The sequence below is a fragment of the Simochromis diagramma genome, unplaced genomic scaffold, assembly GCF_900408965.1.
Source record: "Simochromis diagramma unplaced genomic scaffold, fSimDia1.1 OVJJ01000298.1, whole genome shotgun sequence".
Classification (NCBI taxonomy): domain Eukaryota; kingdom Metazoa; phylum Chordata; class Actinopteri; order Cichliformes; family Cichlidae; genus Simochromis; species Simochromis diagramma.
This window is the reverse complement of record NW_024387102.1, coordinates 211,351-235,471: the sequence shown is the minus strand read 5'-3', so window position 1 is coordinate 235,471 and position 24,121 is coordinate 211,351. Positions and strand designations below refer to the sequence as shown.

At 40.1% G+C, this 24,121-nt stretch overlaps 2 gene segments (V, D, J or C); both read right to left on the bottom strand.

Annotated features, from left to right (window-relative positions):
• Window positions 1-453: 453 nt before the first annotated feature.
• Window positions 454-13,889, bottom strand: LOC120743068. The segment is given in 2 exon segments: window positions 454-997; window positions 13,847-13,889. A coding segment is annotated over 1 exon segment (264 nt).
• A 7,400-nt stretch (window positions 13,890-21,289) lies between these two features.
• LOC120743054 lies at window positions 21,290-23,637 on the bottom strand. The segment is given in 3 exon segments: window positions 21,290-21,692; window positions 22,770-22,811; window positions 23,583-23,637. Coding segments are annotated over 3 exon segments (432 nt in total).
• Between the last annotated feature and the right edge of the window lie 484 nt (window positions 23,638-24,121).

Here is a 24,121-nt window from a genome sequence, read left to right as displayed (position 1 = left end):
CTTATCTCCACCTCATCCTGACAATTAGAGATGCTCAGCTAAGTCTCCACATGCTTCACCTCTGCCACCACCAGCTTCTAGACTCTTCTCTGCTTTGTTGCTTCATCAGAGTTCACTGCCCAAATAGTTCATTAATCAAACTTCAGTAAATCTTCATTTGAACTTTATTTAGATAAACTCTGTTTAAACATACGATGACACCCTGCTCTTTAATTTCAATTATAACAATTTTCAACATTTTCAGATTAAAATGTAGATCATAAAACAGCTTGAGAGTAGAAATTATGAAAAGCACACACATAAATCTATGGTTGACATGACCTCAACATTTCTCACTGCACATTACACTCGCTGTGTTCTGTTGACGTTTTTTCTTTTGGTCTGGTTTTACAAATATTACAAAATCTTTATTTTTTAAATGCATTTATTAAACTCACAGAGTCAAAGAACATGTTTTTCTCGGTACGTTTTTATTCTTTTAAGAGTTTGAAATATCAGCTTTACAACAGACACAAAAGGATGAAACTAGAGGAGATTGTTGCTCTGATTGTTGTCATTATGAGATGGAAACATGACTGTTTGATGCTTTTTTTAAAAATCTGCAAACAAAAAGAAACAGAGAGAAAGAGGAAAAAACAGCATGAAAGACTCAGTGATTGACATCAGGACTGGGAACACTGGTCTCTCCTCAGTATCTCTGAGACCAGAGACTGGGAGCCCTGGGTGGCCTCACAGGTCACAGAGCCAACCTTCCCCCACTGGTCTGCAGTGAGCGTCAGGGTGCTGCTCCAGCTGTAGAGGCCGTCATTCTGCAGCACTCCAGGAGTCCTGCTCTCCTCCCCTCTGATGCTGCTGCTGCCACTGCTGTCGCTCGTCTTCCAGGACAGACTCCAGTCTGAGGGGAAGCCCTTGTTGGCCACACACATGAGCGTGGCCTTCCCCTGCTCCAGCTCCTTGTTGGAGGGACCCAGCACCTTCAGGGCGGGGCGGGTATCACCTAGGAAACACCAATCAGCTTAGAGGACAGGAACCACAATTTGATTTTCTCCGTTAAGAAGTTTCTGTCAGGTGTTTTTTTCTGCTCCACCAGTCATTCACTCACACATTGTTTCACTTCCCTTTAAGAAACCTCTCATGCATATCAGCACAGAGAGAATCATCACACAGTTTGAGCTGAAATATGTTCAAACTACACTGGAAATAAAAGCAGCAGATGTGGAAACATTTACAGCAGAAGTTTGGCTTTAAAATGATTAGAAGTCTAAATCATGGACGACTGAAGAAATGAGTGGACACAAGCACAGAGCAGCTACTCATTCATACAGATTTGAAATGTTATTGAACAGCTCACATGATTTCAAACTAAATCTGAAACATCTGACACGATAAAAACATCAGAAAGCAAACTTTAACTCATCCAAACAGCAGCTGATGTGGTGGAAATTTACAAACTAATCATAAGATGATGAAGTTTACTCTTGTCTACATATATTTTACTGTGACAGAAATGTAGATTCAACAAGAGAAACTCGCAGAGCTCATCTGAATTAGTCCAGTAAAAAGGACAAACATCAAACACAAAATTATTTTAAATAAAAAAAAATACTTTTATCTCATCTAAGCAGCCTAACAAATAATTATTAAATAAAATGATACAATATTTCATAATAAACACAGTTTAATTAACTTACTTCCAACATCCAGTCTGGTTCCTCCACCAAAAGTCCACCACAGTGATACAAACTCATTGAGGCGCCGTACAAAAACCTCTGACTGTAGAGAGACACGGCTCTCTGACTCTAACAGACTGAATTAAAACTAAAAGCTCTCTAGACTTAACCAGATGTATGTATATGTAAAATATCCTCAAGTCCACTCTGATGTTTTATATCATTTGTTAATATTCATTTTAACATTTATTCTGAAGCTAACTTTGTTTCTTCATGAAAATTGATGGAAAAAATATTTTACTGAGTTTTTTTCTGGCACACTGAACAGAAAAGTCAAGATAATTACAAGAAAGAAATCTGTTAAAGTAAAAGCGGTTTAAGTTTGACTTACTTCCAACATCCAGTCTGGTTCCTCCACCGAAAGTCCACCACAGTGATACAAACTCATTGAGGCGCCGTACAAAAACCTCTGACTGTAGAGAGACACGGCTCTCTGACTCTGAAACAAACAAACTCACCAATATGAATTCTTTAAATCATAATTTCATGACATATTATTATTATAATTATGAAATAAAAATGAATGAAACACAATAAAACAATTTTCCAAAAATGTAATTTGCATTTATTTTAGAGTTTTTATCCAGTTTTGGTCCTCAGTAACCAAAAGGTTATGGCTGTGATATATTGTGTATTTTAGAGTTTGAAAAAAATCTAAAATAGTGCTGTCAGCGTTAATCTTGTTAAAATGACGTTAACGCCATAACCACATTAAGATCAAACCTGCACCATTCTTTTGGTCCACTGCAGTGTAGCAGTCAAAAGAAAAGTGAAGTGGCCACAAATGGCCAGGATAGAGCCCAGAGGGTTAATGCATAAAATGTATAAAAATATTATTGATTACAGGGTAATACATTAATGTTAATAGCAACTGTAAGCTTTTTACTTTGAAGTAAGAAGTATAAACAATGCTGTTACTGCCACGGGACCGAGTGGTCTGTACTGAACTGAACTCAGGCGCAGAAACCCAGAGCAGAGACAGCAGATGGTTTAACAATATTTTATTAGGCCTAAGCGCTCCAAATGTAGCAAGACAAAAAAACCTAACCCTGCAATTCTGGCTTGGAGGCAGAATAAACAGAGAAAAACAGATAAACACCATATACACATTTAAGTTCAGGTTTTAGCAGAAATAACACGTTACAGTTAGCATGTAAGAGATTTGGGAGAAAATTCTTTACAAAAACATCATTTACCAGACACTTTTATTAGTGACATACGTATCTATTGACATATAACAGACAATTTAGCAAAGGCTAACTAACATCTGGGCAATAAAAAACAGAGCAGAATGTAAGTTTGTCTTTGTGACAAACGCTACAATGTTGATGCAGGTGGAATGAGAGACATAAATAAAGTGCAATATGCAGTAAAGGGAACAATGTGCACTGATGTCAGATAGAGAAAAGTAGTGAAGTGAATTTGTTCAATAACAAGCAAAAATCTAATTCGTTTGAAACTGACCACTAAAAGCTAACCAGAGGTGTCAAAAGTACACACATTGCAAGTTTAGATACTCGGGGGTCTGACCGTTGTTGTAACGCTAACAAAGTGCCAACATAATCAGTGTAAGCAAACTAGATGATTCCTAGAATTATATAATTATTAACAGCAAATTTACACATGACAGACTCTGTCCCAACCTGTACGATCCACTTGCAAGGTTTCCACAGACGATGATCCATGCAGGAACGCATTTCCACCTACTGTAGAGATCACGTGTTTCCGGTTAGTGTGAGGCTTATGGGGTCGCAATATGGCGCTCCCCAGTGGCTGCAGCCCTTCTCTGTGCATGGGGCTGCACGCCACTAACACGTTAACGATCTAACTGCGCTAATGCGTTGACGCCGTGCAGCCAACGCACGGGGCGATCTGCGTTAACTCGCTAAGAGAGATTTGTGGTGTTAATGCAGTTGTGGCTTCAACGTCATTTTAACACAATTAACGCTAACAGCACTACTCTAAACATTAAAATGTACTTTTAACCTACATTCACTAAACTTCAAACTGCATCAAAAAACTATTTTGTGTGTACTCCCACACACAGGTTACAAACGATAAGGAGCAGTTATTACACACTACATCACAAAACCTGTTCAGGGCATGAAACTCAAGTCTGTCCAGTGTCACAGGTTGTCCTGTTATTCTACAAAACATATACAAATGTGAAGTTAAAACAGAGATGAATGATTCTGAGCTGTGGTCAGGTTTAACTTTTGCATCCTGTGGTCAGCATTGTACATCATTGTGAATCACTGAAAGTGTGTTTCACTGAGTGAGTTTTCTAAAAATCTAAAGTAAGTTTTACAAATTGAACCTTTCCTCTGAATATTTTTTAAATGTCCTTCACTTTTGAGGCCCTGTTTACATGTGCAGGCGTCTTTTGGAAAACAGACTTTTCTATTTATTCTGTCCTGCTTACATGTTAACAGCACTTTAGTCCAAGACAATCCAATACAAAAAGCACATGGCCCAAAAATCAAAAGAATGATAATCAATGAAGTTTCAATGAAGCTCCAGAGGACGACCCGGAGGTCGGCAACACAATAGCCCATGATCAAATAGTTGTGGGGAGGCCTGTGGTGGCGAACTGCATACAAAGCGGTGACGTCGTCGGTGAGGCCATGGCAGAAAAGCCCCCAGTGGCTTGGCTACACACACTCTGCGCAGGTGCATAGCATTGGCTTGGCAGGCGTCAGGCACGCTGAATGTCACGGCAGCATGAGAGCCACGAATAGTGGAGCTGCTGGCGACGGATTCGTAACTGAGACGAAGCCGAACCAGCAAGCGCGGGGACTGCTGGCGGGGACGAAGCAGAAACGGCAGGCGTGCAGTCCACTGGCAGCTGCAGCCGCAGTGGGCAGAGTAATCCAGCAACTCCCGGGCTTGGATCGTCTCCTTGGCTTGGACCAGATAGCAGATCAGCGCCGAAGCCGACGGGATCTCCAGCAGTTCGGGATTGCCGTGAAGAATCACATCCATGGTGTTTACTCCCACCAGCTTTGTCCACACATCCGAGGTGCCAGAGATGTATGCTCACAGGTTCCAGAGACGGGGACACCCTCCTCACGAACAGCATCCACTGGGTCCATCTTGCGTCAGATCGTTCTGTCACGGCAGGGTGTGCCTGTGCTTTTTTGATACAGGACCCAAAAGCAGATGATGACAGAGGAGTTGCAGGTTTCAGCAAAAAACGAGCCTTTATTTGGGTTGAGGGCTGAACCAAAAATGAAAACTATGAAAAAATTATGAGAACTGTGACAACGGTGACAATTGTGGTGGGTATAACAGACTCGTGGGATGAGCCGTGTGGAATTTAATGAGGACCCAAGATGCAGGCAGCTGAGATGCAGGGGAGTTTTTATAGAGAAGGTGGAGGTACAAACAGAAACGGCAGAGGAGTGGAGGAAACTAAACAAAACCTAAACTGGAAAAAACTAAGAAAACAAACCTGAAGCGCTAACGAACACGGAGAAGTGGGAGCAGGCACAGAACAAAACCCTAACAAATGGTAAACCTTAACAAAAGATATAACAGAATAAACAAAGAACATAGAATAATATAAATACACACAAAACACAGAGTCGTCAGACTCAGGACCATGACAGACATACAGAAAACACACCGACTTAAATACATACGGCGGACAAAAGCGAAAGCATTTGCCAAGAATGTTTTCATTAATCAAGTGTATGAAAAAAATACACACAGGTCCTTTTCTGTCACCATGGGTACCTACGCCTCCTCCATTGCCCCTGTTACCTCTGGTGTCCCCCAGGGGTCTGTGCTGGGTCCCATGCTGTTCTCTTTATACTTGTTACCCTTGGGCCGAATCTTTGATAAATACAATATTTCTTTCCATTTTTATGCGGATGACATTCAAATCTATTTTGAACTAGCTGAGGATGTCATGTTGTCGTTGCAACATTTCTCCGATTGTATGAATGAAGTTAAAATCTGGCTACTGAGCAATTCCCTCATTCTAAATGATAAGAAGACTGAAATTGTAATCTTTGATACTCCCTTCTCTCGGGCTGAACTAATTGGTATTTTTGGGCCCTTTGCTGACTCCCTTTATGACACTGTGAGGAACCTGGGTGTTGTCTTGGACAGTTCCTTCAAGTTGGACAAACACGTGTCCTCTGTAGTTAAATCGAGTTTCAATCAACTACGTCTAATCTCTAAGGCCAAGCCCTACTTACCACGTAAAGACCTGGAGAAACCTATCCATGCCTTTGTTACATCAAGATTAGATTACTGTAATTCCCTTTACACTGGTCTCCATTCTGCCCTTGTTCACAAACAACAACTCGTTCAAAATGCGGCTGCGCGTCTTTTAACTGGAACTGGCAGGTTTGAGTCTATTACTCCAGTTCTTTCCGACCTGCACTGGCTCCCTATTAAACTTTGTATTGATTTTAAAATCTTATTGCTCACTTTTAAAATCATAAATAGCACTGCGCCCAGCTATCTTACGGATCTCCTCAGCTTTTATACCCCTGGGAGAGCGCTTAGATCAGCAGGCCAAATGCTCCTGGTGCGACCTAGATCTCGGCTCAAGACCAGAGGTGACCGCGCATTCGCTGCTGTCACACCCTACCTCTGGAATAACCTCCCTCTAGCTATTCGGGCGTCTGATTCAATTCAATCTTTTAAATCTCGATTAAAAACTTATTTGTTTAGCCTTGCTTTCCCCGCCTCCTAGAGCCCGCATTTTTGGTGTACTGTAAGTTATCTTTTTCGCTTTATTAATATTTATAATGTTTTAACCTTCAGCCTTTTGGGTTGTGCCTACTACGCCTGGTGTATTATTGGTTAGTTATGTCACCTGCCTGTTAGTATATTTTATTTGTATTTTGTATTTTGTGTTTTGTATTTATTATTGCTCTAACTCGTTCTGTGAAGCACTTTGGCATACATGTGTTTTTTTTAAATGTGCTATATAAATAAAATTGTATTGGATTGTATTGTATACAGGAGGTGATATGGGGAAGTGGGAACAAGTGGGGAAACAGCTGACTGACATTAACATAATGACGGGACAGGAGAAGTGAACCTAATACAACGAACAAAGAACACAAGACTCAAAATTAAAATAAAACAAAAATAAAACAGGGAACACAGCCAAAAACTACAATAAACAACGAAATAGCACTAAAATACACAAAACACTGGGTCTCAGACCCAGTACCATGACAGCGATACCCTAATCCCATGGGGCATGTGGTCGTCTGCGCACCCACTGAGCTTGAACTGGCACCCTGCACAGTCCAGACTGGTCAACACTTAGTATTATATTACAATGTAGGGCTCAGGTTTGCTCTTGAAATGTTTTCTTGTCTTCTTCTTCAGCTGAGATGTTTTTTTAAGAGGATTGCAGAAAATGTCCTATTTAAAAACATACCTATGTATGATTGTAACCTAAGACACGAGGTTACAATCATACATTCACTCAAAAATATAATTATACAAAATCTGAAATATCTTTCTAACTAATAATAAAATCAGTTGATTCACCACCAGATCAAGATAAAAAGAATTGAATTTTTCATAGAAGGAGGAAGAAATGTTCTTTTTGAAATAATTTACAGTGAACATCATCAACAGCATCATCAGATCGATCCCACTCCCTGTTGCAGTCATTTCCATAGAGAGGCACTTTGCATCAGCAGCACCATGCTCCAGTGCTCTGGGAGAGTTTATAGTCCTGAGAGTTGAACACTGGATGACTGACAGCTGTCCTTCATCACAACAGAAGCCACAGAAATCCTCCTCATCAAAAACATGACTTTGATCTGCGTCCTCATCTGGACTCTCCTCTGCTGCTGCTTCACAGGTAAAGTCCAGAGAATCAAACTCCTCTCCTCTATCAACATCTGTCCCTCTGAAATGAAGCCCACAAAACCATGAAGCTGCTTTATGTTTTTGTCTCTGTGTCCTCAGAGTCCAGAGGACAATATACAGTGACTCAGCCTGGAGCAGTGAGCTCTGCTGTGGGAGGAACTGTGAACATCAAGTGTAGGACCAGTCAGAATGTTTATACTAATTGGTTAGCCTGGTATCAACAGAAAGATGGAGGAGTTCCTAAACTGCTCATTTATCGTGCTAGCAATCGAGCATCAGGGATTCCAGCTCGTTTTACAGGCAGTGGATCAAACTCTGACTTCACTCTGACCATCAGTGGAGTCCAGGCTGAAGATGCAGCAGTTTATTACTGTCAGAGTTGTCACTATCCTAACAGTCAGCTTGTGTTCACACAGTGAAAAACCGTCGTACAAAAACCTCCCTCAGTCGACTGAACAGAAACTGAAGTGACTGCTGCAGCTGGAAGATACTGCAGAGACTGATACAGTTCACTGAGGACACACACACACACACACACACACACACACACACACACACACACACAGCATATATATTGAGTGTATTGCTACAAATTAAGAGACCACGGAATACTCCAAAAGCACAGAAAACGTTAGTAGTTGTGGGAGAATCTGCCACCATCAAGTGTACGACCAGTCAGAATATTTATAGCTCAGATCGTTTATCCTGGTACCAACAGAAAGATGGAGGAGCTCCTAAACTGCTCATTTACTTTGCTAGCACTCGAGAATCAGGGATTCCAGCTCGTTTTACAGGCAGTGGATCAAACTCTGACTTCACTCTGACCATCAGTGGAGTCCAGGCTGAAGATGCAGCAGTTTATTACTGTCAGAGTTATCACTGGCTGAACAGTCAGGATGTGTTCACACAGTGAAAAACAGTCGTACAAAAACCTCCCTCAGTCAGACTGAACAGAAACTGAAGTGACTGCTGCAGCTGGAAGATACTGCAGAGACTGATACAGTTCACTGAGGACACACACACACACACACACACACACACACACACACACACACAGGTTTATTTGTACTAATAAATTGAATTTGTTTTATTTATCTAGTGCCAAAGCACAACAAAAGTCACCTGAAGGCGCTTTATACTGTAAGACCGTGGTCTCCAACCTTTTTTGCGCCACCGACCGGTTTATGCCCGACAGTATTTTCATGGACCGGCCTTTAAGGTGTCGCAGATAAATACAACAAAATAAAACTAGTACGGGTACCGAAAAAAAGGAGATTTATTCATAACACACGTGAAAAGACCAAGGAAAACCGAGTTAACGATAAAAACGATAACAAAATAACGCTGAAAACCGATAAAAACCCTGAAAACTATACATTTCACACCTGAGCCTCAACTCTCGCGGCCCGGTACCAAACGACTCACGGAACGGTCCGAGGCCCGGGGGTTGGGGACCGCTGCTGTAAGGTACACCCTACAATAATACATACAGAAAAAATGTCAACAACCATACAATGCTCTATGGTTCTATTGGGGGGGTGGGGGGGAGTAATTGGAGTGTGAGAGAAGGAGGACAGGACGAGGGGCCTTAAAACCGAAGGCTCTGCCTCCCATTCTACTTTTAAATACTCTAGGAACAACAAGTAAGCCTGCAGTGCGAGAGTGAAGCGCTCTAATAGGGTGATATGGTACTACAAGGTCATTAAGATAAGATGGGGCCTGATTATTCAAGACCTTGTATGTGAGGAGCAGGATTTTAAATTCAATTCTGACTTTAACAGGAAGCCAATGAATGGAAGCCAAAACAGGAGAAATCTGCTCTCTTTCTAGTCCCTGTCAGGACTCTTGCTGTAGCATTCTGGATTAACTGAAGGCTTTTCAGGAAGTTTTTTGGACATCCTGAAATTAATAAATTACAGCAGCAGACGTGAATTTAAAATCCTGCTCCTCACATACAAGCAGTGTTGGGACTAACGCGTTATTAAGTAACGCGTTACAGTAACTACGTTATTATTGTGGTAACGAGCACGGTAACTAGTTATTATGCCAAAATCAGGAACGCGTTACTCGTTACTGGGATTTAGATAGGCTCGTTATTCGTTACTTCGTGTGGTGGCTATCGCGGAGCTTCCACAGATTCAATAACATTAGCAAGTGGTGGAAGCCAGCAAGTGGATGAAGGAAAAGGGAGGCAAGAGGAGAGACCCGAAGCGGCCGCTGGTCCGAGAGTGTCAGGTGAACTGAACTTCAGGTAAGAAGTTATGACCTGCAGTCCATCTGGGTCAGATATGAACCAAGTTTAGGTGGAGTTTATTTTCGTTATGCTGACTTTTTCGTACTGTGTGCTAGCTAGCATGACGGAGTTTCTATACAGCTGGGTGGTGCTATGTTACTGATGTTGAACTTTATTTTGTTCATAAGGTTAATTATTAGAGTTGCCAACCGTCCCGTAAAAAACGGAATCGTCTCTTCAGAGAAAATATTACGCGTTTCGTGTTGAAGTGAAAAGGAACAGTTTGTCCCGGACTTCAGCTACAATGAAAAAGACACAAAGCTGGAGTTATTCTGTGTTTACGCTGCACAGCTGCCTCTTCTTCTCTCATTCTCCCCCCCTCTCCTGTTTCTACTTCAATCATGAAACTGATCAATGATCAGCTGATCAGCTTTTCTCTCTTGTTTGTTTATCGCCCACTTTGCGCCAGAAAGAGGAAACCAGCGGATGTTGCGGTAAACAACAGCAGCACGTTTAAGCTTGATCAGCTGTTGTTAGAATTTATTTAATATTAATTTCTAGTATCAGCTGATGTTTGCTGGAGCCACAGCTGCAAAAAGCTGCTGGTCATGATGTCGGTTTGTATATGTGGTGAGAGGGAAACATGAAGATGAAACCAGGAGATGTCCTTACTGAATCATCAGAGCTGAACAGGTGATGGAGAAACAGGTTTACCTTTTAGTTAACATGAATGAGTTGAAGAGAAGTTATGAACTGTTTCTGAGAGACAAATAACACCAGGATCCTTTTCTAAGTAGCTGACAGCTGGTAACTGTGCAGGGGCGGGTCTAGCAAAGTGTTGCCAGGGGTCCATGTAGGGCATTAAAAGGGAAAGGGGGGCACAAGGAAATACTTTCTTATTCTCATTTAAAATGTCTCACTTTTAAAAAAATAATTATCTGAGTCTTACAACAAACAATTGATAGATTGATGCATATATACCATCAGAACAGTGCACATCACTGTCACAACAGTGTTTATTTTCATTCAAAGGCTTTATGATTTTTCCTATAATGGTGGGCCGGTCTCTAGTCAAAATGCCCGGGACGATTTTTTTGTCCCAGTCCAGCTCTGTAAGCAGCTCATCTGCAGTCTGGTGTTACCTACATCTTCCTATTCAGAAGGCAGAATTTCCGAGTTCTGAGTACAATCGAAAGCACCACGACTGCAGTTTTTGTGTTGGATGTAAAAAGCAGGCTAGGATAGAATCAGGCGTGGGATTTCTCTCGTGGAAATGTGTACATTATTTTTTCCTTTCTATTGGTAGGTGGCACAGTGCACTTGTGGCAAGTAAGCAAGCTAGAAGACTGGCAATCTTGCTGGGTATCCAGTTATGGAAGCAACACATTAACAAGAGAATTCTGAGTAAAACCAAAGTTACTTTCCCTAGTAACTAGTTACTCTGAAAGTAACGAGTAACTTGAAGTAACTGAGTTACTTTTGATAGAAGTAACTAGTAATGTAACTAAGTTACTAATTTAAAGTAACTTACCCAACACTGCATACAAGGTCTTAAATAATCAGGCCCCATCTTATCTTAATGACCTTGTAGTACCATATCACCCTATTAGAGCACTTCGCTCTTGCTCTGCAGGCCTACTTGTTGTTCCTAGAGTATTTAAAAGTAGAATGGGAGGCAGAGCCTTCGGTTTTCAGGCCCCTCTTCTGTGGAACCAGCTTCCAGTTTGGATTCAGGAGACAGACACTATCTCTACTTTCAAGATTAGGCTTCAAACTTTCCTTTTTGCTAAAGCATATAGTTAGGGCTGGACCAGGTGACCCTGAATCCTCCCTTAGTTATGCTGCAATAGACGCAGGCTGCCTGGGATTCCCATGATGCATTGGGTTTTTCCTTTTCAGTCACCTTTCTCACTCACTCAGTGTTAACAGACCTCTCTGCATTGAATCATATCTGTTATTAACCTCTGTCTCTCTTCCACAGCATGTCTTTATCCTGTCTTCCTTCTCTCACCCCAACCGGTCGCAGCAGATGGCCCCGCCCCTCCCTGAGCCTGGTTCTGCCGGAGGTTTCTTCCTGTTAAAAGGGAGTTTTTCCTTCCCACTGTCGCCAAAGTGCTTGCTCATAGGGTTTTTTTGTTTTGTTTTGTTTTTTGCCTGTCCCGTTGGGCATCTTTCTTTGTCTTTAGACAATAATTCTAATGGCAAAAGTACCAAATGGATTTACTTTACCAAATGGACCATCCCAGCCTTGCCATATTGGTCTATTTGATTCACCTTTGCTTTTATTGTTTATTTCATTTTATTTTATTTTCACCTGCTAAATACGGGACAGACTTGACTGGGGAAAAGAAAAGGGAGAAAGAGAGAGGGAAAGAAAAACAGCAGAGAAGAGGAGCAGTGATAAAGGGCAAAAAAACAAAAACCAACAAAACAAAGAGACAAAATAATACATAGTACTCACCTGGATCACCTGTTGAGAAAGAAAAAAGAGAAAACGAGCAAAAAAGAGAGCAATATAACAACATCATCATGATGATCTATGGGAATATGACAGTAAATACTAAATATTAAACATTATTGTGCAGCACATAAGATCAACAGACACAGTGTGCTTTGAGGTAGGAGCCAAAAAGGGTGTAGTTTGTGTGTGTGATCACCCGTGTGTACACCTGTGAGCATGGACGCGCTTGTTTTTTTAAAAGGTTCCTTCATGTAATGATCTGCTGGAGGGTGTGTGGGGGCCACAGCCCCGTCCTCCAGGGCATGAAGCAGGTATGGAGGAGATCAAGACTCCAGACATCCAGAGGCCCCCAGAACACAAGAGACCAAGGAAGACCAACAGAGGGGCAGCCGCACCACTGTCCCAGAAAGAGCTGAGGAGAGTCCCCGATGAGGGCTCACTCAGCAGCCGCAGAGCAGAAGCCAGGGGGAGTTGCAGTGACGCTCCCGTGAGCTCGGGGAGATAGGCCTCCATACCTTGGAGGGCCTGAGATGTCCCCAGAGACGTGTGGGTCTGATACCCGACCTGACATATAGACACAAACAAACAGGCACACACAGAAACATCCATTCCCACCCTCATGCTCTCATATGTCGCCAAAGTGCTTGCTCATAGGGGGTCACATTATTGTTGGGTTTTTCTCTGTATCTATAAAGCGCCTTGAGGTGACTTTTGTTTAGATTTGATGCTATATAAATAAAATTGAATTGAATTGGTCTGAATACAGACGACACCCTGCTCTTTAATTTCACATATTAGGTTTTAGATCACAGCTTTGAGACTATAAATTATGAAGAGCACACAGATAATCTATGGCTGACATGACCTCGACATCTTGTAAAAATATTTGGGTTTAAAAATATATTTAACCATTTTCACTGCCCATTACACTCAGTGTCTTTTGTTGATATTTTTATTTTGGTCTGTTTAAATAAAATTTCGAATTCTTTATTTTTTAATGTGCATTTATTAAACTCACAGAGTCAAAGAACATGTTTCCTCGTTACATTTTTATTGTTTTAAAAGGTTGAAATATCAGCTTTACAGCAGACACAAAAGGATGAAACTAGAGGAGATTGTTGCTCTGATTGTTGTCATTATGAGATGAAAATATGACCATTTGATGTGTTCATTTCTTTTAAAATCTGCAAACAAAAAGAAACAAAGAGACAGAAGAAAAACAGCATGAAAGACTCAGTGATTGACATCAGGACTGGGAACACTGGTCTCATTGAGGCGCCGTACAAAAACCTCTGAACGTAGAGAGACACGGCTCTCTGACTCTGTTAGACTAAACTAAACCTACAAGCCGACAAAATAAAACTTTACATGGAAACTAGAAATAATCATTCATACTGTGAACTACCCCACTCTCAATTATTCACTGTATAACCTTTCACATATAAATTTCCAAATGTGAGTTTGTGTTTTCGAGCAAAAATATTAATAAGAAAGCTAAACATTAACATTTGACAATTTCCAATTAAGGAATAAAATTTTTTTTAAAAATAAAATAAATCAGCTTTAGGTTTAACTTACTTCCAACATCCAGTCTGGTTCCTCCACCGAACGTGTACCACAGTGATACAAACTCATTGTATCACAACCTCTGACTGTAGAGAGACACGGCTCTCTGACTCTGAGACAAACAAACTCAACAAAATAATCCACTGTTTGTCCAACACACTTCATGCAGTCACAGACAGTCACAACAGAAAAAGCATACTGTCTTGTAGTTGTAAATTTTCCTCCACTTCCATACCATAGATTCATTAATATTGAATTCTCTCGCCGCTGCTCTATTCCCATGTTGTTTGCAGTATATTAAGGACTAACCTCGCATTGTGGATGGAAAATCTGTTGTTCTGTGCAGCCTTATCACCTGTCATGGATAATAACTCACCTGCCATCCATCATCACTGACTGCTCCCACACTACTTAAGGTCTCAGTGGAGTCTGATTTCGCGCTGGATCATTCTGCTACTTCCGTCAGTGTAATCCAGCTCGCCTCGTGATTTCCTTGTATTCTCCTAGTGCTCCTCACTAACATCAATCTCTATTTCCATATAGATTCCCTGGACTTTGGCCTTTTTTCTTTCCCTATGGACCCTGAGTGGATAAACGTGAGTCACTGATTGTGTGAAGAGGAGTTTGGAGCTTCCCTCCCTCAGACCTTCCCCTGGCTGCCCTTGACCCCAGTTCCTCTCCACAGCACTCTATATATGGATATATCTTACATGGTGACACCTGTGTAAACCACCTTTTGATTTTTTATTCAGAGTGAGTCCTGCGTTTGGGTCCTGCACTCGTAACTGTGACAGCAATGCAGAAACTCCAGGATAGAGCGTGTGTTGTTGATAGAACTTATATAAGCAAAAATAATCAAATATCAATATATATTTTATATGAAAGGAAGGTTAGAGATTGGCCTATAATTAGCTAAGACAGCTGGGTCTAAAGATGTTTCTTTAAATAAAGGTTTAACTACAGCCACCTTGAGGGCCTGTGGTACATAGCCGATTATTAGAGATGGCAAGGAGCAGTCTCTATGTGACACTGGAAGAGGAGATAAGGTTGTAAACTCTGTCTCTCTTGGAGGGGACAAGGCAAGGCAAGGCAAGGCAAATTTATTTGTATAGCACAATTCAACAACAAGGTGATTCAAAGTGCTTTACAGAGACATTAGAAACAAAAATAAATAAAAAGCATGATTTAAAATTGATTAAAACAATAAAACAAACAAACTAACTAAACACACACATTTCACACCTGTTCGCGCGATCTGAACCCTTATCGTAAGGGGAGCTACCAGTCCTTCTGTGGACGAGCTACTTTCTATTTTAAATTCCCTGAATTTAAAATACTCTCTAGACCCAGTCTAGACCCAGCTGGGGAGCTACCCAGAGCTCTAAACCCACTTAACAAACAAACAAACAAACAAACAAACAAACAAACAAACAAACAAACAAAACAGTATATAAAATCAAAACAGATAAAATCAGAACAGTAGATAAAATCAGTAGTTAATGTAAGTTTTGAAATTTAAGCTTAACAAACAAACAAAACAGTATATAAAATCAAAACAGATAAAATCAGAAATAGATAAGATCAGTAGTTAGTGTAAGTTTTGAAATTTAAGCTTAAAAGTGTGGATTTGGTGCTTTATTCAAATGCAGCTGAGAACAGGTGAGTCTTCAACCTGGATTTAAATAAACTGAGTGTTTCAGCTGATCTGAGGCTTTCTGGGAGTTTGTTCCAGATATAAGGAGCATAAAAGCTGAATGCAGCTTCTCCGTGTCTGGTTCTGACTCTGGGAACTGATAAAAGACCAGATCCAGATGACCTGAGGGATCTGGAAGGTTCATACTGGGTCAGGAGGTCACTGATGTATTTTGGTCCTAAACCATTCAGAGCTTTATAGACCAGCATCAGAACTTTAAAGTCTATCCTCTGACGGACAGGCAGCCAGTGTAAAGACCTCAGAGCTGGACTGATGTGGTCCACTTTTTTGGTCTTAGTGAGGACTCGAGCAGCAGAGTTCTGAATGAGCTGTAGTTGTCTGACTGATTTTTTAGGTAGACCTGTAAAGATGCTGTTACAGTAATCAAGCCTACTAAAAATGAATGCATGGACTAGTTTTTCCAGGTCCTGTTGAGACATCAGATCTTTTATCCTTGAAATATTCTTGAGGTGATAGTAAGCTGATTTCGTTATTGTCTTAATGTGTTTTTCTAAGTTTAGGCCTGCATCCATCACTACACCCAAATTTCTCGCCTGGTTTGTGGTTTTTAGATGTATAGATTGAAGTTCTCTGGTGACCTGTAATCGTTTTTCTTTGGCGCCAAAGACTATTACTTCAGTTTTGTTTTTGTTTAGTTGGAGAAAATTGTGGCACAACCAGTCATTAATTTCCTCAATGCATTTACCAAGAGCCTGTATAGGGCCTCGGTCTCCTGGTGACATTGTGATATATATTTGTGTGTCATCTGCATAGCTGTGGTAGTTTATTTTGTTGTTCTTTATAATCTGTGCCAGTGGGAGCATGTAAATGTTAAACAGAAGGGGTCCTAAGATGGAACCTTGGGGAACTCCACATGTGATACTTGTCTGCTCAGATGTGAAGTTACCTATTGATACAAAGTATTTCCTGTTTTCTAAGTATGTTTTGAACCAGTTTAGTACAGTTCCTGAAAGACCTGCCCAGTTCTCCAGTCGTTTGAGTAATATGTTGTGGTCAACTGTATCAAATGCTGCACTGAGATCCAGTAAAACTAGGACTGACATTTTTCCACTGTCTGTGTTCAGACATATGTCATTAAACACTTTTGTCAGAGCGGTTTCAGTGCTGTGGTTCTGTCTAAAACCTGACTGGAAGGCATCGTAGCAATTATTCTGTTTTAAGAAGTAACTGAGCTGTTGAGAAACTGCTTTTTCAATGATCTTACTTAAAAATGGGAGATTTGAGATCTGCCTGTAGTTTTTCATTTGTGTCTTGTCAAGATTGTCCTTTTTCAGTATAGGTTTGATTACAGCAGTTTTTAGTGATTCTGGAAACACGCCTGATATTAAAGAAAAGTTGACGATCTGTAACAGGTCTGACTCTAAAGTCTTTGAGACCTTTTTGAAAAAACTTGTTGGCAGGACATCTAAACAGCAGGAGGAGGAGTTCAGTTGACCTAAGATGTCCTCCAGGTCTTTGCTGTTAATCGGGTGAAACTGTTTGATGGTGTTTAAACAGTTTTTCGGTGGACACAGTACATATCCTGGATCTGCTGTTGATGTACCAACTGCTTGTCTAATCTTTTGGATTTTGTCTGTGAAGAATTTGGCAAAGTCACTGCAGGCCATGGTCGAATGAAGTTCAGCTGCCACTGACACAGGAGGGTTTGTTAGCCTGTCAACTGTAGAAAATAAGACCCGAGCATTATGGCTGTTTTTAGTGATGATGTCAGAGAACTAGGACCTTCTTGCACTCCTCAGTTGTAAATTATAATTGTGAAGTTTCTCTTTATAGATGTCATAGTGAACCTGGAGGTTTGTTTTTCTCCATCTGCGCTCAGCTTTCCTACACTCTCTTTTTTCATTTTTCACTAGTGTGGAGTTTCTCCATGGAGACTTTTTCCTTCCAGAGATAACCTTCGCCTTAATGGGGGCAATAGTATCCATTACATTTAACATGTTAGCATTGAAGCTATTGATGAGCTCATTGACTGACCCTCTGGACAGGTCAGGTGTTAATGGGAAGACCTGGTTAAAGATCTCACTACTGTGTTCAGTTATACACCGCTTTGTGATCACTGTTGTGGATATATTTATGTGGGCTGAGATTTTACTTTCAAAGAAAACACAGTAATGATCAGACAGGCCCACATCAGACACAGTAATGTTTGAAATGCTCAGGCCCTTGGAGATCAGTAGGTCGAGAGTGTGTCCTCTATTATGTGTGGCCTCTGTTACATGCTGAGTCAGCCCAAAGTTGCCCAGAGTGTTACTCAGGTCTTTAGTCCCTTTGTCTTGAGGGTTGTCCACATGGATGTTAAAATCCCCAACAATAATTGCACAGTCGAAATCAAGGGCGTGAACAACAGCTGTGGAAATGCCTTCTGTTTGACTGTATTTAAAAAGGGCTGCTATTCATCTTTAGAGACACGTATCAGTGCACCACTGAATGTCGTCTCTCCCTCACCTGCTTGGAAATTAAAAAGGTGTTGACTACTGCTCATCCTGTCTGCAGACTTTGCACTGTAGAATGATGTCATGGAAATTTAAATAACAAAGTGAGATATGTAAAAACAACTATAACTATTATGATATGATTTTGATTATGTCCCTTCATTCGGTGTCAATGATGGTGATGATACTGGAGGATAAAGGTGAGCTCTAACACATCTGTTCAAATTCACACAGCTTTCACATCACCTCACTGTAGGTGTCATGTTTTTCTTAATTTGTTACCTGTCTATAAATTGTACATGATTCATATGAGTCACATGCTAAATATGCTGTGATATGCTTTTTAAGCAAGTCATGCTGCAGTGAGTCAGATGATTTCCATAGAGAGGCACTTTGCATCAGCAGCACCATGCTCCAGTGCTCTGGGAGAGTTTATAGTCCTGAGAGTTGAACACTGGATGACTGACAGCTGTCCTTCATCACAACAGAAGCCACAGAAATCCTCCTCATCAAAAACATGACTTTGATCTGCGTCCTCATCTGGACTCTCCTCTGCTGCTGCTTCACAGGTAAAGTCCAGAGAATCAAACTCCTCTCCTCTATCAACATCTGTCCCTCTGAAATGAAGCCCACAAAACCATGAAGCTGCTTTATGTTTTTGTCTCTGTGTCCTCAGAGTCCAGAGGACAATATACAGTGACTCAGCCTGGAGCAGTGAGCTCTGCTGTGGGAGGATCTGTGAGCATCAAGTGTAGGACCAGTCAGAATGTTCATGTTTATAGCACTGTCTTCAACAGCTACCCCTCGTTAGCCTGGTACCAACAGAAAGATGGAGGAGTTCCTAAACTGCTCATTTACTACGCTAGCACTCGAGAATCAGGGATTCCAGCTCGTTTTACAGGCAGTGGATCAAACTCTGACTTCACTCTGACCATCAGTGGAGTCCAGGCTGAAGATGCAGCAGTTTATTACTGTCAGAGTTATCACTATATCAACAGTCAGTATGTGTTCACACAGTGAAAAACAGTCGTACAAAAACCTCCCTCAGTCAGACTGAACAGAAACTGAAGTGACTGCTGCAGCTGGAAGATACTGCAGAGACTGATACAGTTCACTGAGGACACACACACACACACACACACACACACACACACACACACACACACACATTTGCTTCCAATCTAAAATAGTTTCTTTTTCTCTTTTCCCTAAAAATTAAGTAAAAATCAGTCAACATGTTCAACAAGTCGAATAGTTATAGAGAAAACTCATCGTGACCTTTGACCTCCATTCCATACTAGAACCACCATAATATCATCTATGATTTGTTAAATTTTAACAGTTATCAGTAAAATAAGACCTTTATGTTAAAATATATGAAAATAAAATCAATAAATATCATACAGCTCAACATAAAAATAAAGTTTAATTCAAATAATCTAAACATAAATTTGAGGCTCAAAAACAAACACTCTGTTTACACAGTGAAAATCTGTCGTACAAAAACCTCTCAGCTGAAGAGGAACTGATCTGAAGCAACAGCTGCAGAACAAACTAAAAGACTGGGAGGAACGATTACTTTAATATTTACTGTGGAATTTCATTTGTGTGCACTCACAGTTTAACATTCATAAACTTATTGAATACGTTGTTAGTAACATGAAAAAAGAAATGAAGTGGTGTCCCCGAATAAAAAGATAAATGTTTAATGAGTCACAGAATACAGACACAACACTGGCTCCAGATGTTTAACACATTAACATTATTTTTAGATGACTGATGTTCTCTGTAGCCCATCAGTCTGACTCATTCTTAGTTTCTACATTTATAACAATAAGTTCAGATGAAAAGACGTAGCTGGAAGGTCCACAAAGAAAAAAAATGTTGTTTTTGCTCATTAAAGATTTTTATATTAATCCAAGTTGTAAAATATAACAAGCTGTCATTAGAAATACAAATACTGTTGTCAGTGTTTCTGCACTGATGAGCAGCTCTTTTCTATTTGTAAGCTGTTAAATATTAAACTGATCCTTCTGTGGAGCTCAGCTGCAGTCCTTGTTATCACACAAATCCAGAAAATCATTGTAGTCACATCACAACTAGTGTCTATAATATTCTGATATTCTGCTGATTAACAAATCAAGCAGGCTGTTATAACAGTGTTTGTAGGGGATGTGTTCAGTGAAGATTTAGCCTCATTTGGATATTTCCAGCACAAACGAATCACTGTTACTGTTGTAAAAACCTAAAGTTATTTAGTCAGTTTCCAAAGTATTAATGTAGACAGAACAAAGAACTAAAAAGTTTCTCTTTAAATAATATCTTACTAATGCTTAAAAGTGTGACATTAATATAAAGTCCTACCTAAATCTGAAACCACTGAAAATAAGATGTGATCATCCTCCTGACAGACCGTGGACTTTTTCTTGTGTTAAGAGGTTTAGTGAAGTGAGTTTCTCTCATTTTGCTGTGAACACTAGAAGAGATGAACTTCTATATAAGTTGATTAAAGCAGACCTGTAGTCTCTCATCTGCCTGCATTCCTGTGTTTGTTCTGTTAGTCTGTTCTTAACATCATGTCCACTTCAAGCTCAATTCTGTCGTCATTATTTGAGTCCAGTTATTGTCTCGCTGCCTTCTGTGAGTTACTCAGCCTCTGTTTTGTGTGCTTTAAATCTCCTTATCTCCACCTCATCCTGGCAATTAGAGATCCTCAGCTAAGTCTCCACCTGCTTCACCTCTGCCACCACCAGCTTCTAGACTCTTCTCTGCTTTGTTGCTTCATCAGAGTTTCACTGCCAAATAGTTCATTAATCAAACTTCAGTAAATCTTCACTTAAACTTGATTTAAATGATCTCTGTTTAAACATACAGATGACACCCTGCTCTTTAATTTTACTTATTAGGTTTTAGATCAGATTAAAATGTAGATCATAAAACAGCTTTGAGACTAGAAATTATGAAGAGCACACAGATAATCTATGGTTGACATGACCTCAACATCTTATAGAGAAATATTTAATATGTGGATTAAAAAACATATTTAACCATTTTCACTGCACATTACACTTGATGTGTCTGTTTACATTTTATTTTGGTCTGTTTTACTAATATTACAAAATCTTAATTTTTTAATGTGCATTTATTAAACTCACAGAGTCAAAGAACATGTTTTTTCGGTACGTTTTTATTCTTTTAAGAGTTTGAAATATCAGCTTTACAACAGACACAAAAGGATGAAACTAGAGGAGATTGTTGCTCTGATTGTTGTCATTATGAGATGGAAACATGACTGTTTGATGCTTTTTGAAAAATCTGCAAACAAAAAGAAACAGAGAGAAAGAGGAAAAACAGCATGAAAGACTCAGTGATTGACATCAGGACTGGGAACACTGGTCTCTCCTCAGTATCTCTGAGACCAGAGACTGGGAGCCCTGGGTGGCCTCACAGGTCACAGAGCCCACCTTCCCCCACTGGTCTGCAGTGAGCGTCAGGGTGCTGCTCCAGCTGTAGAGGCCGTCATTCTGCAGCACTCCAGGAGTCCTGCTCTCCTCCCCTCTGATGCTGCTGCTGCCACTGCTGTCGCTCGTCTTCCAGGACAGACTCCAGTCTGAGGGGAAGCCCTTGTTGGCCACACACATGAGTGTGGCCTTCCCCTGCTCCAGCTCCTTGTTGGAGGGACCCAGCACCTTCAGGGCGGGGCGGGTATCACCTAGGAAACACCAATCAGCTTAGAGGACAGGAACCACAATTTGATTTTCTCCGTTAAGAAGTTTCTGTCAGGTGTTTTTTCTGCTCCACCAGTCATTCACTCACACATTGTTTCACTTCCCTTTAAGAAACCTCTCATGCATATCAGCACAGAGAGAATCATCACACAGTTTGAGCTGAAATATGTTCAAACTACACTGGAAATAAAAGAAGCAGATGTGGAAACATTTACAGCAGAAGTTTGGCTTTAAAATGATTAGAAGTCTAAATCATGGACGACTGAAGAAATGAGTGGACACAAGCACAGAGCAGCTACTCATTCATACAGATTTGAAATGTTATTGAACAGCTCACATGATTTCAAACTAAATCTGAAACATCTGACACGATAAAAACATCAGAAAGCAAACTTTAACTCATCCAAACAGCAGCTGATGTGGTGGAAATTTACAAACTAATCATAAGATGATGAAGTTTACTCTTGTCTACATATATTTTACTGTGACAGAAATGTAGATTCAACAAGAGAAACTCGCAGAGCTCATCTGAATTAGTCCAGTAAAAAGGACAAACATCAAAAACTCTATTATTTTTAATAAAAAAAAATACTTTTGTCTCATCTAAGCAGCCTAACAAATAATTATTAAATAAAATGATACAATATTTAATAATAAACACAGTTTAATTAACTTACTTCCAACATCCAGTCTGGTTCCTCCACCAAAAGTCCACCACAGTGATACAAACTCATTGAGGCGCCGTACAAAAACCTCTGACTGTAGAGAGACACGGCTCTCTGACTCTAACAGACTGAACTAAACCTACAAGCCCTCAAAATACAACTTTATCATCAGAACCAGAAATAATAATTAATACTATGAAACATCCCAGATTTTCATTGGAAATTGTCCTGAGTGTCTGAATATTCATTTCCAAAGCTGACTTTATTTCTTAGGACAAAATTTATGAATAAAATAATTAATCAGTTACAAAAAAAGTTCCCTAGCCTTTCATATTAAATGAAATGAAAGAAAAGAAAATTACATTTAAAAAAAAAAAAGCTCTAAGGCTGACTTACTTCCAACATCCAGTCTGGTTCCTCCACCGAACGTGAACCACAGTGATACAAACTCATTGAGGCGCCTTACAAAAACCTCTGACTGTAGAGAGACACGGCTCTCTGACTCTGAAACAAACAAACTCAACAAAATCATTCATTGTTTGTATAATTTAATTTTATTATAATAGTGTAATTAAAACAAATAAAGCCCATTACAACAATATTTAAAGAATATGATTTCAACATGTAGATTTTACAGCTTACTTGTGAAAAACTCTCTTGAAACCTGGCACTTATTTTTTCACAACTCTAAACACTGAAACTAATTCTCAGCCTAAAACGCTTCAAAAACACTTCAGATTCATGTAGTTATGTTTTGAATTTCACAAAAATATTAAGTTCTGGAAAGTGTACCAGCATTTTTTTATATATATTTTTTTTTAATTTCCGAAGGAACATGTCCATTGTTAAGACGCTCCTTACACATACAGGGTTTTTTTAATGAGTTTTTATTTCTATTTTGGAATTCTGTCTACAAATAATGGTGTTTTAGGAAGTTTTGAAAATCCCTTCCAGGTAGAGAAGACTGTGCTCTGTGCTGTTCTCACTGTGAAGGCTTCTAACTGGTAAACATTACCATTCAATTCGGGTTTTATCACCATGTGTTGCTTTGGTTCACTTTTGACATGTTTCACACACACACACACGTTTTCAAATGACTTCACTGACATTTATTCGTGAACAGTTAAATGAACTTCAGTAAATGTTTCCCCATCACTGCTTTTCTCAGTTGCTTTGGTGAAAGTCTTACATCAGGAACGTCATTCTCACCACTCTTAATGCAGCTCTCAAAATATGTAAGGCCTTTTTCACCACACAGACTCATCTATGCAAAAGACACTTCATAAAACACTTTCACCGTCGTTTTAAGACATCAAACAGGTTTTTTTGTTTTGTTATTTTTCTCAAAACCTTACCTACTTTGGAAAGAGTACTGCAAAAAATGTAGGCCTAATGTCACAAGGGGCCAAAGGCCTGTACGAAACTGGACTCAAGTGCTGGACCACATGTGGAGACGGTTGAGTTTGCTTTACACAAATCTTTATTTGGCACAAAAACACAGAGTTATACTTGACGTGGGATTCCTGACAAGAAAACGTAGCGTGGTGGCCTAAGGTGGCGTGGTGATCAAGAGGGAGAGAGGAAAAGGGGGTTAGTGGGTTCACAGACTTCTCCAGGTGTGATTGAACTTTAAAGAGGAGTATGGCTTATGTTGCAGGTGGAGTAGGTGGTACTTTGAGGGGAGTAGGTGAAGGTCCAGGTGAGCTGAATAGATTTAAGATGAGCTGACCTGAGCTCCAAGGGATCCT